Source organism: Mauremys reevesii, linkage group 7 (assembly GCF_016161935.1).
Source record: "Mauremys reevesii isolate NIE-2019 linkage group 7, ASM1616193v1, whole genome shotgun sequence".
In the NCBI taxonomy this organism is placed as follows: domain Eukaryota; kingdom Metazoa; phylum Chordata; order Testudines; family Geoemydidae; genus Mauremys; species Mauremys reevesii.
The window spans coordinates 78681751-78698153 of NC_052629.1; the positions used below are offsets into that span (position 1 = coordinate 78681751).

The following is a 16403-nucleotide window of genomic DNA, read 5'->3' on the forward strand; positions in this document are numbered from 1 at the left end:
TCTCTATCCATATCCAGGCTAGATCCAGGCGGTCTATAGCACACCCCAATCACTATCCCAAGGCACGCTCTAGTAGTTTTCTTCCCCAATGTCACCATTGCCCAAACAGACTCTGTATTATCCATTGCATTGCTAGTTATTTCGTTACATTTCACCTCATTATTGACATACAATGCTACTCCCCCACCTTTACCTTTGTTTCGGTCTTTCCTAAACAGCACATACCCTTCCATACCTGTACTCCAGTCATGGCTACCGTTCCACCATGTTTCGGTTATTCCTACAATATCCGGTTTCAATTCTCGGACCAGGAGCTCCAGTTCCTCCATTTTGTTACCTAAGCTTCTCGCATTGGTGAACAAACATCCTAATTTTTGCTGTTTGGCTCCTCTCACCCTTTTCACCCAACTTGGTAGGGACACAGTACTACCAGTACTGGAAGCAATACTCCAGATGCGGCCTCACCAGTGCTGAATAGAGGGGAATAATCACTTCCCTTGATCTCCTGGCAATGCAGCAGATCCTTCACTTGCAACTCATGCCCTGCACTAAGGGGACCAGAGACACAATATGCTTGAGACTGATTGCACAGCTCTGACAATAATATTTTAAGATGGTCTTATTTGGTTGAATTCATCTCAGTAGGGTGTGGAGAAATCAAAACACTACAGGATGGAAATCGTGCACTCTAAAGAAGAGATTTAACGGGGAAAAAAGTCAATTGGCCCAGAAGACATGGGAGACTATTGTAAGCATTAGCATAGACAGAACTACCAATTTGCAAGTTCTAGGCTGGGTTATGGGATTGTTCAAATCTACCCACAAATGCTACTCTCACACTGCAGCTGCTGCAGACAATGTCTTTGCCCACGTAGTGTCTGTAACCCCATTAGCTCCTTATTATTCGGCTAACGTGATTCAAGCTCTTTAATATTAGAGCATGAAGCCTAGGACCATTGTATCCAGTCACTCTGCAATAGAGATCAGCGTCCAGGTGAGGCACGCTCCTGGGGAAAGACTTCTGCTTCCATCAGTCTCACTTGCCTTGTGGGTAGTCACATGATTACATGCTGGTAGGTGCATTGCTCAAGATTTCTCCTACGGTTCTGGAATTTACTGAGCTGGGCTGCCTCTGTGGTAAGGTATATTTTTAATTCTAGTTTGTTAGGCACCCAAAGGCCAGCAGGCTTGGGCAGCCTATTTTAAAACAAAGAGGATATAATCATTATTATGGCAACCGGGCAGCTTTTCATTCATCCCCAGGAAGCAGACAGTTTCTTGAAGCTCGAGGTTGTAGGTTTAGAGACGGCTTGTACAGAAGGCTCAGGCAATTTACATACTTTCTGCTGAAATTCCACTGCCTAACAAGGATTGCTCTTTAAAGAGCGGATCACAGAGCTTGGCACTAAACTTGCATTAAATTGATACGATCTCTTTAATGTTATCTGCAGCTCGTTATCGCAATTGTATGTGCAATTTACATTCTTGTTGGCTTTTTTTTATTAAGATTTGCTAGATACCTAATGTAGATATTTTGTACATTGTTCCAATGTCACTCAAATGTTTAATGGACATCAGTTGCCCTGAGAATATGTAATAGCTCTATGCTATGGGCTACGCCTGATGCTGCCATTTTTCATGCTCACTTCAAGGGTGCAGACAGAGCTGTGGGCAGCCCAGGCCTCCATCATTTGCACTGAGAGAGAGAGAGAGAGAGAGAGGCAGGCAGCCAGTTATATAGAGTTTAGCAGCTGCGGCTTAGAGTCAAGCCACATAACAGGGCCTGTGCAAGCTGCCTTCATGTCAGTTTGAGGCTGTCTCTCAATCTTGACGTGCACCAGCCTCTGCTATGCCAATTCAGGGGTTACCCATACAGCTCTGCCAATGCTCCTCACCTGCCCCTACTCTTCCAGTCCTGCACCTCTCCTAAGCAGAGAACACCAAATTCACTTTCACTTGGACCACAAGGCAGGATTTGAACTGAGCTCTCAAGACCCTAAAGGCTAATGCCCCAAAACTGCACAAATGTGCATAGTAATTACAATCACTAACTGAGCTGGCAGCTCACAAAGTTGCCTATCTAGTGTAGAATTAAGCTGAAACTCCATTCTCTGATCTCAATTCCTGACTAGATCCGGTCTCTCCATTTCTTACTGCGACACTGAACATTTGAGTACCTACAGCCATAAGTTTATTTATCCCCTCTATCCTTGTATGTTCCTTGATCTGCATGGAGAGCAGTGTCTGAGCCAGAGCCAGAGGTTTTTAAAGCTACATTTGGAAAAAGGAAGGGTCAGGAATGGAGGTCCTAGGCTCCAACACAGTTGTGCCTATGCACCTCAATCTTGATCTACAGCACCCCTGGCTCTTCCAGCCCTGGGACGCCACATGTCTCTACCAAAGCACCTAAATCCTGGCCTGCAGTTCTGCCCATGCACAGCAGCCCTGAATTTAAACACCCATTTATTCCCAGCTGGGATTCAGCTGCGATTGCCAGCAATGCTAAGCTTTGGGTCAGAAAATGCATTATGTTTAGCACTGACTCTGCAGAGCACTTTATGTTTTCAAAGTGCTTTACAAACATTAACTAGTATGAACACATTAATTAACACTAATGCGTAAATGTGGGTAAGACAAACATCCACAAACTACACGACAACCTAAGTCAGGCAAACCAGGGTCTCCAGGGACTAAAGAGTGCATCAACTGGCTATGTCCAATTTCCTCTCTAATAAACACTGCTCAGTGCCAGTCTGCATCTAGGGGAATATTCATAACTATGCAGGACTCTAGGGTATTTTCTGCACAAAAGCTCCTTCACGTTCTTGGCTTTTTTTTAAAAAACAAAACCAAAAAAAACCCAGCAGCAGTAAAACTGAAGCTAGAGTTTGCCAGGTTTTAAATTTACGTGGGCTGTTAACAGCTATAGAATACTGAAGTGATGTAGCTTAAAGAGATATTACCAACTTGAAATTCAGCCCATTAAAACCTATTTTTAGGAAAGTCTGGTACTACACGGGAGAAAGAGCCACAGAAACAACATGAGACACTGACTGTGTAGGGGAACCTGAAAAAGAATGATAGTGCTGTCAAATACAAAAGCTAAACAATACCGGCAAAGTTTTAAAAAACCGCCCCTCTTTCTATTCTGAGTTTCAGGGGTCTCTGGGGCCCTTGCAGCAGTAGAAATGAAAAAGGTTAACAGGGGACTGCAGCCCTCTACATTTTTTTTAACTCAAGATTAAAATTTTTTTTTTTTGTAAATTTGGGCCAAATGTTCACATGGTCCAATCTCCTGTAAGATGCATCCACATCATTTGTGACATCCCATTATTACATCTGCATTGTAGCAGCAAGAGACCCGAATCACGAATCAGGGCCTGTTGTGCTAGGCAGAGTATAGATATATAGGGCCTGATTCTCATTTACCCTAAGGAAGCCTCTGTACACTACTGTGGCAGTGTGAAGAGCCTTAAAGAGGGTGTACTTATAATTCCCCCTCTCCCCTTTAAGGCTCCTGCATGCTGCCAGAGTAATGTAAAGGAGCCTTAGTGCAAACAAGAATCAGGCCCATAATGAAAAGGCAAAGAGCCCCAAAGTGTTTAGAGTCTATCTTGTACCTCCAGCCTTGTGGGTGCAATCCAGCACCCACGGGGCTTGTGTTTTCAGGTACGAGTACGCCAGGCATAGAAGTGCCAGGGCAAATTTTACTCAGCCAGTTTAGAAAACGCAACCCTTTAAGTCAAATGCAGTTGGGCCGCCCTCACAGAGCAATTTTAGGAGTTCAGAGCCCACAACTGAGGACAGTGCAATGAACAGAAGCATACTGAAACTGCCTGGTGTCATACCTATCTCAGGAGAGACTTCAGTGTGGAGCAAGCACCAGAGAGAAAATACTTTAGGAGCATGAAGAAATACAGAAGCCCAAAATAAACTCCTGAGCCAAGCCCATAGGTACAGACAGCTGAGCAGCAGCAACCCACAGTAAGTGACCAACTCCAAGGCAGCTCAGCTCTTTGATGAAAGCTGGACACTAGTGGCGATAATAGAGAAAGGAAGAGAGATCATTTACCGTATTTGATCAGGAAAGCACAATGAGACAAAGTAACTACTTGCCCAAGGCTAGCCAGTTATGCTTGAGGAAGTGGAACCCAGGATTTCCCTGGCCTCTGGACCTTTGTTCTAACCACTAGAAAACACAGATTTCTTGCTCTTGAGCTGTGACGGAGTCCACAGCCCAAGCACACACTACATATAAATCAAAACAATTAAATCTACAAAAGCCGAGCACCAGGTTTTAGATGCCCTGTAGCAAGACAGAAAAAAGGCCATTGTATATTTATTCATTCTTTGGCAACATCCTCTCCCAGCCAAAAGTGCGTGAGGGCTCATACACATATGTACAAGGTTAGGAAGTATCTTCAATGCAGAGACTTATCAGGTATCTCCATACATGAGTTACTACCTCCTATTTCCCAGCACCACAGCTCAAATGCATCCTGAGTGACAGACATGGCACGCCACTGTGGCTGCTTCGAAGACCCACATGGAGCGAGTTGGAGAGGCCTCTGCTCAGGAAGTACTCTGATCTCTTCCAAACACAGGGCACATGGTGCCACTGGCACCATCACTCAGGGCCCTGCAGATGCCACAATGGAAGGATGTGCGGCCTCACATTTCCCTGAAGCCTCAGAGCTCACCAAGCAGCTTACAAAGTTTTAAAGCAAACAGGGCTGGGCTTCTGCCAAGCCTACATGCAAGAAGAAAGGAAAACGTACGACATAATCTGCATGGAAGTGCACGAAGCCCTAAATCGTGTTAGCATTATTAGAAGGCTGGTTACATTGCTCTGCAAATGGGCCCAATACAGTTCTGATAGACTTGTTACAAACATCTGATTGTCCCTGATTAGATTAGACAATAAACTCCCATCCTGGTGTGTGCGCATTGTTCAACTCCCTCTCTGCAATCTGTAAATTAGAATTCCAGACTTGAGAGATTGGATTCAAATTGGATTACTGGATCAGATCCAGCTCAGGAACAGTGGAGGGAGGAAGGAAGAGGAAGAGAAGGGGAGGTGGGGAAGAGACAGAGACATGCACACGTACAGGCCAAATAAATAAATAAATAAATAAATAAACAAACAAATGAAGCGAGTCAGCCAAGATTTGATTAGGAGTGAATTAAAAATATAATTAAAACAAAAACTACTAACCAGCAATTAGGAAACAAGTGGGAGAAGGGACAGATTATCACTATTAATTAACAAAGCAAGGAGATTATACCTTTAAATGTTTGCAGTTCAGGCAGTGTGTTATTTCCCCCCCCCCCCCCTTACCCACCTTCTCTTTAAATGCAAGTGCTGAGCAGAGAAAGCTAATTTCCATCTTTATTGCTGGGTGGGTTTCTGCTCTGTGTGATTGGGCACAGTATGATGTGCAGTGTCTGAAGGAAATACTTCCCCACATAGGTCACCTGCCATCTGAAATGGGGAAAGACAGGCAGATAGTGTGACCTAGTGGACAGAGCACTGGACTGGGACCCAGGAGATGTGGGTGTAGGAGTCTGTCCTCTTCCTGCCCTGCCCGAAAGCCTCATGCTGTGTAGAATCCATGGGCCATGTCTGGGTAAACAGGAGGAACCCTACAGGCCTGCGTGCGTAGCACACTCTGCTGGAGTCCTGGGAGCCCAACAGTCTGGTGGACTGTGGTTCAGTATAGTCTTTATTTCAGCTCAATGACCCCTTCCTGCTGACTCTTCCTCTGCAGTTGAAGCAGCAATGGCTCCAGCACCTTCTCTCTGCCAGTGTTGGCTCCTAGGCTCATCACAAGGAGGCCAGCTGTAGCTACCAATGTAAGTTTGCTCCGCTGACCCGAGCGGGTAGCCTAACAACAGCAGGGCCACTGCCTCGATGGGAAAGTTCAGACAGCCCCAGACATGCCACTGGGAAGAGGGGGGAGAATGCTTTTTATGAGCACTATTTCACTATGCTACCCAGTCCTCCATATCACATGCCTCCAGAAGCCAGAGAGGAACAATGCTACAGGCATTTAGCATGGAGAGCAACAGGACAAAGAGAGAAGCAGCTCCTGACACAGCTCAGTGGCTTTCACTGGAGGTGGAAGGGCAGTCCTGTTCCAAACTGGATTAGCCTTGCCCATTGTGCCCTAATACCACCCTCAGCACAAACATTGCTGTCACAAGTCAGATAGGTTTCCACAGGAGAGATTTAACTGCATGCAATGACAGCGACATAAGACTTACTTATGGGGGTGGGGGTGGTGGGAGGGGGACCACTCTGAATGGAGCAGAGGAACATTTTGTTGCATGCCAATCTTTGCAAGTCTTCAAACCAGTGAAACCTTTCACTCTCACTATCAGGGAGCTGAAGGGCTGATAAGACTCCATTACCTAATACCTGTAAGGGAAATCTCATGGCTATCAGAGCTGTTAAAGGGATAAACCTGTCCAATTAAATCCTCTCTGCATGCAAGATATATGCTAGACGCAGACTGAGCCTGAGACAACTCCCAGCGGGATAGAACCAGGCAGTGTACAACAGGGCTAAGAGCATCAGAGGATGAGCTGCCAACCCTACAAGCACTCTGACCAACCAGCTATCATCCCCAGAAAGCCCCGATACAAGGTTCTACAACAACGCACCACACTTCTGCAGGGCCTTCCCTCCCAGGACTCAAAACACTTCAGAAGCCTTAATTGCACTACCATGCAAAGCAGATGAGTAATGATATCCTGATGGGGAGACGGAGGCACAAAAAGTTAAGTAAGTTTCCCAATTTCTCCAAGTCTCCTGGGTGAAGCCAGGTCTCCTGATGCCTAGTCACATGCTGACACCACTAAGATGCTGTCCCCTTTCTCATGCACTGCACAGCCAGTACTGCCAAGCATCATCTTTGGAACTGGAGCCAGGGGAGAAGGCAAACACACTCCTCAGTAATAGCAACACCCCCAGGAAATCTCTTCAAGGAGACCTGCAAAAGTGTTTAAAATAAAAATACACTCCGAGAGCTTTGCGCCTGCTGCTTGTGTTTTGCAGTAGGGTAACGTGGAAGGTCATGCCTGATCTTCCCTGCCTTTGCTGAAGGACGATTTGGAGATCTTCTAGGATGTGCACAGTGAGCTCTTGCATCTTAACTGAAGGGACAGGAATGTTGAATCTTTACCAAAGAGGTCCTTTCGCCAGAGCATTCATCATCAGGCACTGGAGATAAGTAGGTGTTAACAAAACCCATGGTTCATCCACACAGGTCAGCAGCGGGAGAGACAGAAGGTGAAAACAAGCATGGAATTGTGATGGGGAGAAAGGAGAGAGAATAAGCTGGAAAGAACTGGAATTGGAAAGAACACAGGACCCATTTAACTGACCGCTCCTGGGCAGCACCAGACTCCAACACCTCACTCACAGGGCTGAAGGCTACAGGAAACAAACAGGTCTTCACCATAAGGCAGCTTAAACTTTTCTACTAGAATTTTTGTCACTTTCCCACTAGAATTTGTGCAGACTGAGAAATACAGCCTCAGCTGCCCACCCTTCAGGCCTGTGCAAAGACCCTGGGAAGGTAGTCCAATGGGTGGAGAAAGAGGCTGGCTTTAGCACTGAGCACCGCTCTCAACGTCTTGCCCCCAGAGGTTCAGATCTAGGAACTATCAAGCAGAGTGACCCAGCTGAACCCAGCTGCCAGGCTGGATCTTGGAGAAACGGGCAATTGCTAAAGGAGCTGGGACCTGGACTGCTTAGGGTCTGTTGGTTCTGGTCTCCATCTCCCATTCCCAGTGTTCTAGGTTAAACAACAGAGTGTGGCTATTTGTATCTTATTTTATTGCATCAGCTGGACTCCTTTCCGAAAAGGAGAAAACACCAACACAGCCAGCACTGTTTAGGCAAGTCACAGTGTATAAATAACTCAGCATAGCCCACAGTAAGCAATGGGATGTACAGCTATCATGAGGCAAAGCAAATCATCTGCGGCTAAGCCTGTGAAACGGGAACCAACCAGCAGTCGAATTAGCCTTCAGAGGTCTGCATGGGAAAAGCCCAAAATGAATCCCAGGATCAAAGCTTTCCTTCCTGCCCCTAACCCCTAAGAATGTGGGGAAAATTCAGATCCAGATACTAACTGCACACACAGCTCGTATCCCTTGCTGATTACAAAAAAGCAGTCATGGGACATTCATGGCCCCGGGGGGAGACAATGCCCTGTTTTACCACTCTGAGTTGAGTGGAGCTAATCAGCAACAGTGACTTTTCCACTTGTGTTTGACTTTAGCTACAGAGAGATGCTCCGAGAAACTGCTCAGCAAACAGAGAAAAGGACCCTGCTGCCACAGCCCTGGGACCAGATTCTCATCTCCCCTACACTGGGATCAGCTGGGATAACACCATGGGATTCAGGGGAAGAGTGACATGGTGGGAATCGGGCACATGGAATTCAAGAAGCTCCCGCCATGGAAAGCGCAGCCTCCCAAGTTTCAGGGAGTTACTCTGGCAAAGGGTCATGTCTATTGCTGCAATTAATAAATAATTCCCCTGTGCCACTTAACACCTCTGGAAAATGTCAGTGGCATATCAGCTGTTTGCACTGATGCTTTCTGAAATCCGACATCAGCTCAAACCCCTGCTGCCCTCCTCCCTTTGCTGTGCTGCAGCTTGGCATTTACAGAACCGGTTAGGAAGAGAGTCTGGGCTGAGTGGAGCACATCAGTGGCACGCAGTCGCAGAGAGCAGGTGGAGGAAGCCATGGAAGTGGCATGCACAGCTTAACACGAAGCAATTACTACTCTGATCTGCACATTCAGGTAGCAAGCGGAAGCACATGCAGGAAATAGCAAACCTCTGCCTTAACTGTCATGCTGGGTCCCTTCCTCCCCAGTCTACCTTGGTCATCAGCTTCTCCTGACCCCAGGGCACATGCCGCCCTGGAGAGTGGCTAATCATTGGCATGGGAAGTAACACACAACAGGCCCAGAAGGGAGGGAGAAGAAGCCAGCAGCAATACCACTGAAGGGGATTATACTTCCAAGAAGTAAATCACCCAAATTTATCCACAGCCAATAATAAAAATCAGGTCCATTTAGTAAAGTTTATTTTTCTCCCAAACTCTTCTGCAGGCAGCAATTACACAGCAGCAGCATCATTATAATACAGCACATCTAGGCAGCATCTCCTGTACTTATCCAATACACAGAGCAGCACAGGGATTTCAGAAAGAGCAACAATGCAGACATGGGGAAGGGGGACCCAGCTTCCCCCTTCCCTATCTCTCTTTCATCCTTCTCCCATAAAATCTGCTGTCTCCGGGGTCCTCATCAATCATGGATTCCCTTGGGGCTCCCCTGACTCACACAAGTCACTCCACTGATTTCAGCAGGGCTGCCTGTGTGAGTGGCGCCGGCAAGATCTAGCCTTTGGCCCTGTGCATCAGAGACCACTGCAGCTGCAGCCTGGAACACCCGAGCCTGTTTGCTGACACAGGATTCTTCACTGCCACGTCACCTGTGTGGAACTAGAGCTTTCTCCCCCACCCAGCCAGCGCCTGAACACAGAGAGTTAGTGTGCTCCAGAGATGGGCGGGGCCCAATAGAAATATCTTAACTCAGGTTAAAAAAAAAACCCAACACCAGTGAATGGAGCAGGGGAGGGAGGCAATGCCAGCCAGCCCCCTCTTTCCAGCCTGGCACTCACTGCCCTCCGCAGGCATTCAGAGTGCCAGTCTCATGAAGATGGAGTTAACTCACCACCAATCATTTGGCAGTTGCTGACACCTTGACCCTTTTGCAAGGGTCAGGGAAGACATATTTCCCAGGCAGAACCAGGGCAACTGTTGGTCTGGGCCAAAAAGCACCAGAGATGTTTGAATTTGATGCAGGAAAGCAATCAGAGCCATCCATATTGTTTCCCTATAATTCATCTGATGTGACACACTGGCTAAGTAAGTTGTGTCCTATAGTGTCAGCCAACTAGGATACAAGTCTATTACAGCCACTAGCAGGAGTTACTCCATTAGCTCAAGGTAGAGGGCTGTGCTTTTGGGATTGAAGGCCTAGGGTTCCATCCCTGCTGGTGACACTAGGAAGCAAGCGGAATGGTGATTGTAGGGCCTAAGAAAGGATACAATGAGACAGTTAACACAGGGCTGGGTTGGTGTGAAAGGGGCTTCCCCTGGACAACAGGCACTGGGGACAGAGGCAGCTCCATACTGATTTCATGCTTATGGCTGGGCAGAAGGGTGGGCCAGCAAGAAGTCTCCTGATATCTGGCAGAGTGCACTAACCCCACAGGGCCAGTGGAAAATGTACCTGGAGGGAACAAGAAAGGAGTGTTGCAGAGAGATCCTGCTGGGAATTTTTCCCGTCTCATGAGGAAACAGGACGAGAGATGGTCCAGTGGAAGAGCAGTAGCTAAGTGCCCAGCCTTGCAGCTCACTTTTACTGAGGGAAGCAATCACTGTCCTGCCCCCGCATTACTCTGAAATACACGTGGGAAATAAGAATGCCTGTAATGGCCAGACCCCTGCTGCAGCCATTAGGCTGTGTCAAGCCACTGCCACCAAAAGTCAGCACTGAGTGTGGTTTCTGGTGTTTAATTCTTGTTTCTATAGGGGAACCGGGGGTGGGGGGGGGACTGTAAATATTATTAATAAACGCTCTGGACACAGCTTAACTTTCTTTAATCAGGATGCATGAATGTTTTCCTTTGAAATTAGGAACAGCAGGCTCTTTGACGAATGGGCTGAATCATCGTCTAATTTGAATGACTCCTATACAGTGCCTGTGCAGCGTGTCAAAAGACTAGATAGTACCTTCCTCCAGAAACCTTGCTCACTGAGAGATGTCCTACACCTCCTACAGCAACAATACAGAGTGGGGAGGGGACTACTTTTCCAGTGGTGGAAGCATACAGGTATCACAAAAATTGTGCTACATAAGGCCTGATGCCCCCTCCCATTCTCACCAATACACGTCAGTCACACTTGACTCAGCCACTAAAAAAAAATCATTTAAGGAAAATCATCATCGTTCCCATGAGTCATGGGGGAAGGGGGGCGAGGAACATCTCAGAGAGATGATTCAACTGGAAGGAGAGCTGAGGCAGAGGAAAACGTAGGTTGGAGATGAGGAAAAACTTCCTGGGAGAGAAGAGCTGTGTAAGGTTTTGTCTACACTAGCACTTTTGTCAGCAAAACTGTTGTCGATCAGGGGTGCGGACAGCACTAAGTCCACAGGAGACTTTACAGCGGCGCAGCTGCAGTGGTACAGCTGTGTCATTGTGAGGTCTATAGTGTAGACATAGCCTTAGGAACATAGCCTTAGAGACTCCCAAAGGAAGCAGAGGGAGTGCTGTGGCTTAGATTCTGACCCCTTTGGCACTGTACAGTCCTGCACTGGCAGGGAGAGGGGCTGGAGGAGCCTATAGGTTTCCCCCATCCCCAGATTCTATTGCCTATCACCAATCTGGAAGGAGAGACTAGGAACACCTGCTAAAATATTATAATTGAGGTGTATGGACATTCAAACTGGCTTGATGAGAGATGAACCACCCAGGGTCTCATTCTGAAAGTGCATACTTCAGAAGACACATTCAAATCAGGATTTGAAATCCAACGAAGCCACAGGCTCTCTCAGTCCTGGATAAATACAAGTCACCTCACCATGCCAGGCTACTGAATAGGGGGCTCTTATCACAGACAGAGATAGAATCAAGCTGGAAGACAACTGAGGTTAAGCATGAAAGCAAATAAATTAAAAAAAATGATTTGGGATGGTCCTTAGTTGCTGTGGGAGTTCATGCCACAGTCTGGGACCAGCCCCTAAGAAAGCTCCATCTCTTGTTCTCTTATTAAGGCACAGAAAGTTTGTATTTAACATTACATAACACAACAATGAAAGCCTGCTCCAAACAGCTACAGTGTGGTCTTTCCCTGCAGTCCAGCCCCCCTCCTACCAAGATGGAAGGCGGCCTTTGATCTCTCCAGCTGCACCCACACATCCTTACAAGACACTTCATCCATCGCCCCTGGTTAACTCAGCTGCATGCCCGGTTAGGCCAGCATTGCCACTAGAACTGTGCTCCCAGGTGCAGAACTTCACCACACACAAAGTTTCATAAAATCAAGCACTCCAAAGGAAGCTACAGTTCCAATAAATGAAACAGCTTCACTCCCACCTAGGCACAAGCTCTCTCTGTTCCACGGAGATAAAATCCTTGTTGTTTCTTCAGCTAAACTTACTGAGAGCAGCTCAAAAACTCCAGATGCTGAACATGATCACAGAGAGGGTCAAGTTCAGACAACATGGCAGTGTGATCAGGTTATCTTGGTCCAGCACTAATGAAATGAGCTCACTCAAAGAGAAAATAACACAAAATGGGAAGTGAGATTGGAAACTTACACAGATGCCCAAGGGGACAACTCACATACTTATATCACAGGATATGCGCACTGTCCAACTGGACCATTGGACACAGGCATGCGAGCATTTCAGGGTGCAGCCTCTTAAAGAGCCAAAGCTATCTCTCCGTAACACTTTTCATAAGTTGTGCTAAGGAACTGAGTTACTTTCCCCCCGTTCAGTAGTTGCGGAGAAAACACTGGAAAGCCAACGAACGTCTCTAACCGTAGCAGCACACATAGCAGTTATCCTGAGACCAAGGACGACACTTTACTTGAAAAGTCCTCTATGCTGGAGATTTGCTGAAATTTACCAACCCATGTGCTTTCCACACCCTTTCAGAAATATTCACATTAAGATATGCAACCCCTAAGAGATGCGGTGCCTAGGAGATAGCATGTCACCATGTTCTGCTGGCAAGGTCACACCATTCCACCAGGGTCATCCCTTCCCGCAGACCTCAAACACACCACAAGAGACCAATGCACCAGTCAGGCCCCTTACCTTTAAAGCCCGAACTTTCTTGGCCAACAGGCTCTCAATGTCTCCCGACACTTTCTCCACTAATTTCTTGGGGACGTTCTCCTTGACCTCGAACAGGTTCCTGTTGTCATTGTAGATCTAGTAAGGGGAATAAAAGGAAGAGAGAGACAGTCACCACTACATAAAGACATGAGAAAAACAGTGCCAAGGGATTATCCTGCACAGGTAAGATGGGGCTGTGGGATTTGGAAGTTGGGAGGCTTAGCACGCAAGGAAGGTGTGCACAAGGGTATGGTCTGAAGCTCATCCCTCTGGGCTTTCCAGCTTCCTCTCTTCTCCAGCAGAGACATCAAGGGCCTCTCCTCCCACAATGCTTGAGACATCCCAGTGCAATGGCCACACACCCCTCTGGTGACCCAAATGTGCAATTTTTTCACCCATTTTTCAGTGTCTAAATGATGTCCCCAGACCCCAGTCACAATCCACACTCCAGATTTCACTTGCCAGACCAGGAAACTGCAAGAAGAGTTCACTGCCACCCCCCAGGGTCCATATGTGCTATCTGCTGTCAGCCTATGGCACTGCCACCCAGTGCCGTGTCAGCAGGGGGCAGAGGGGAGGTTAGCCAGCCAGATCGGACTGAAACTGGGATAAAACCTAGGACTTCTCCAGTAAACCCAGAATTTGACTGACTGTGCTGGAGAAGGACTAGAGAGAAGTTGCCCTGTGGTGAAGGCAAAAAAAAATCCTGATACAATTAGCTACTCATTTGGGTTTCTAAAGTTTGCAGCCTTACTCCTGCACAAGGATGGAAACCACTCTAGCTGAGCACATTCAACCCCAAGGAAACCCCACTGCAGTTCCAATGGAGCCACTCTGGGGACTGATCTGTCCCCACCAGCCAGAAGCTGGTGCTAGAACAATCAGTGAAATCGTTAATAACCACACTGACATGGTCAGCATTAGGCTTCAGAGTTAACAACTCTCATTCATCTCCACAGGGATGGGAGGAGGCTTAAATTATGCAAGAAACAATCCTTAGGGTGACTAACTCCACTACAGCAGGTGGAAGTTCCATGCATGACAATTTCCAATACCACTGATAACAGGGTACTGACTTTCATTTCTATCAAAGTACCTACCCCCTGGCCTCTGCCCAAGACAGATACATAATTGCCCCCACTTTGTGACCTCCCCACATGGCCTCATGCCCTCTGTCCCCCCACAGCATGCCATACCTCTTCCCTCTCCTAATTAAGAGGCTTCCTCCCACAAGCCCGTAGGCCCTAGGTCTCCCATCAGAGGCGTGTTAAACCAGACAGCAGAAAATCACCCAAATAAATCTGAATCCTTGGAGTTCACAGGCCACAAAGTCAGCATCATTGTTCAAGTGCACTGCTCAGCATCTCATCCCCCTCGCCCCGTGTACAAGACTGCAGACTCTTTGGGGCAGGCAATTCTGTCTTCATGCCTGCCTACAAACCATCCAGCACACTTCAGGTGTCTTCGCCTTTTGGACATCAGTTCAAATCTAGATCTGATCAGTGTAGCAGGGTGGACCCTGCTCCTGCCCAGAGGGGCTTGAAAAGCTGCCTGCCAGGGCTTGAGAGGTGTGGCTCTGGAAGCTGGGCTGAGTAAGGAAGTGGCCACAGCTGGGGCCACGCCCCAAACTGAAGCCCTGGGGCTTATAAGAAAGCAGGGAAGCCAGAGCCCAGGCAGTCTCTCTCTGGCTTCAGAGAGGGATGGGCCTGGCTGCTTATGAGCAGAGGTAAAGTACCTGGGTGAAGCAGGGCTGGGAACAGGCTGGGGAGCTACAGCCTGGAAAACCCCAGGCTGCAGCCTAGCGGTAGGCCACAGGTACTGGGGGTTGCAAGGGGCGACCCAGGGGTAGGAAGAGCACCACGTCCAAACCCCCTTTGCCTGTGACGAGAAGGCGGATACTGCAGTCTGTCCCAGGAGCTGGGGCTAGAGCACGACTGGGCAGTAGCCATTCTGAGGCAAAGCGGGGAAAGCAGGGTGGGGGTTCCCCGGGGAGGGGGAAACCCAGTTAAAGGGGCACTGGAGTCCTGGGAGGGACACGGGGCCAATAAGAAAACAGGCGGATCACCGGCCAGCAGAGGGTGCTCCGGGCTGAAAAAGAGCTAATTCCCCGGAAAAACCAGCAGGAGGCGCCGCGGCGGTGAGTAGCCCGTTTACAATCAGTAGCAACAGCAAGTATTCAACAGCAAGTATTTGCTTGCTTCTTGCTTGCATATATATACCTGCCCCTGGAAATTTCCACTACTTGCATCTGACAAAGTGAATATTTACCCACGAAAGCTCATGCTCTAAAACGTCTGTTAGTCTATAAGGTGCCACAGGATTCTTTGCTGCTTTTACAGATCCAGACTAACACGGCTACCCCTCTGATACTATTCAAGGCAGGGACTGTTTCTCACTATGTGTCTATACGGCGCCTAGCCAAGTGGGGCCTGACCTGGGATGGGCCTCTAGGCACTACTGTAATCCATCTGAGATGTCTGTGGTGGCTTGTGTGCAACACGCAGGGAGTCTCAGCCCAGCTCCCTCCCCAGCAGACAAAACACATCACAAAAGTTACTAGACCTGGACCAGCGCTGGCAGCCTCAGTGGAAAGATTAAGGATGGGCTGGGACAGAAACAATCTCTTCTCCGTTGAGGGGATAACTCTATAACCAGCAGGAGCATTTGTGGTAACGCAGGCCTAGATCAGAGCAATGAAAGCTGGTGCTTCAGGGCATGCCTTGGAGACAGGATGGTAGTGCTCTATACACACTGCACTACACCACTAGATAGGTCGGTGTATTTCAGAGTCAGGTGAGGTGGGGCTCCAATTCCCAGAGGCTAGTGATGGGATCAGGATCCCAGCAGATGGGCCAGTGCCCTGATCCAGCATGACAAACACTATGTACACTTCTGTAAATTGGCAGGGGGTGAACTGGAGGGAGCTCGCACTGCCACTGTTCAGGCAGCACTGAGTGTATAAAACAGGGGGCTTCGGTGACCAGAGCAGCCAGGCTGACACCTTTCACTGGCACTATGCTCTCTGAAGAGGCTGGAATGAGAACTCCTGCTCTGTATTCCAGCTCCACCAGCAGAAAGCAAAGAACATGTTTAATTAATCAGACAAACACTGGCTCCTGTATCAGGCCTAATGCAGAGACAACTCCTATAATGGAATATGCCCAATGCTACTATTTAGGGACAGGGAAGGCCACCAGAGTATTACCCTTCAAAGGCGATCTTCAAAGTACTCCTGCAAAACAGCCCAGCAGAAGGATGCAGACACCAACCCCATGGAAAAATTCCTTCGATATTTCCATCCCCTCCACCTCTTCCCTGAAAATCTGAGCTGAAGCAGTTTCTCAGTGGACAACAAGCTCCTGATAATTTGAAGGTAGCTAGAGGTGAATTTAAAGTGTCTGAATACTGAATCCCTCCAAGGTACCCCTCCCACCTTCCCCCACGGGCCCAGACAAATGGTTACAGAAGCA

At 48.0% G+C, this 16403-nt stretch overlaps 1 protein-coding gene across 2 annotated transcripts in view; it reads right to left on the reverse strand.

Moving 5' to 3' along the window:
• CACNA2D2 (calcium voltage-gated channel auxiliary subunit alpha2delta 2) overlaps window positions 1-16403 on the reverse strand; it is a 643579-nt gene that overhangs the window by 496988 nt on the left and 130188 nt on the right. For both annotated transcript variants that reach the window (XM_039547175.1, XM_039547174.1), the window contains exon 3: window positions 12913-13029. In XM_039547175.1, coding sequence (XP_039403109.1) covers window positions 12913-13029 — 117 coding nt within the window. The remainder of the gene's footprint in view (window positions 1-12912; window positions 13030-16403) is intronic.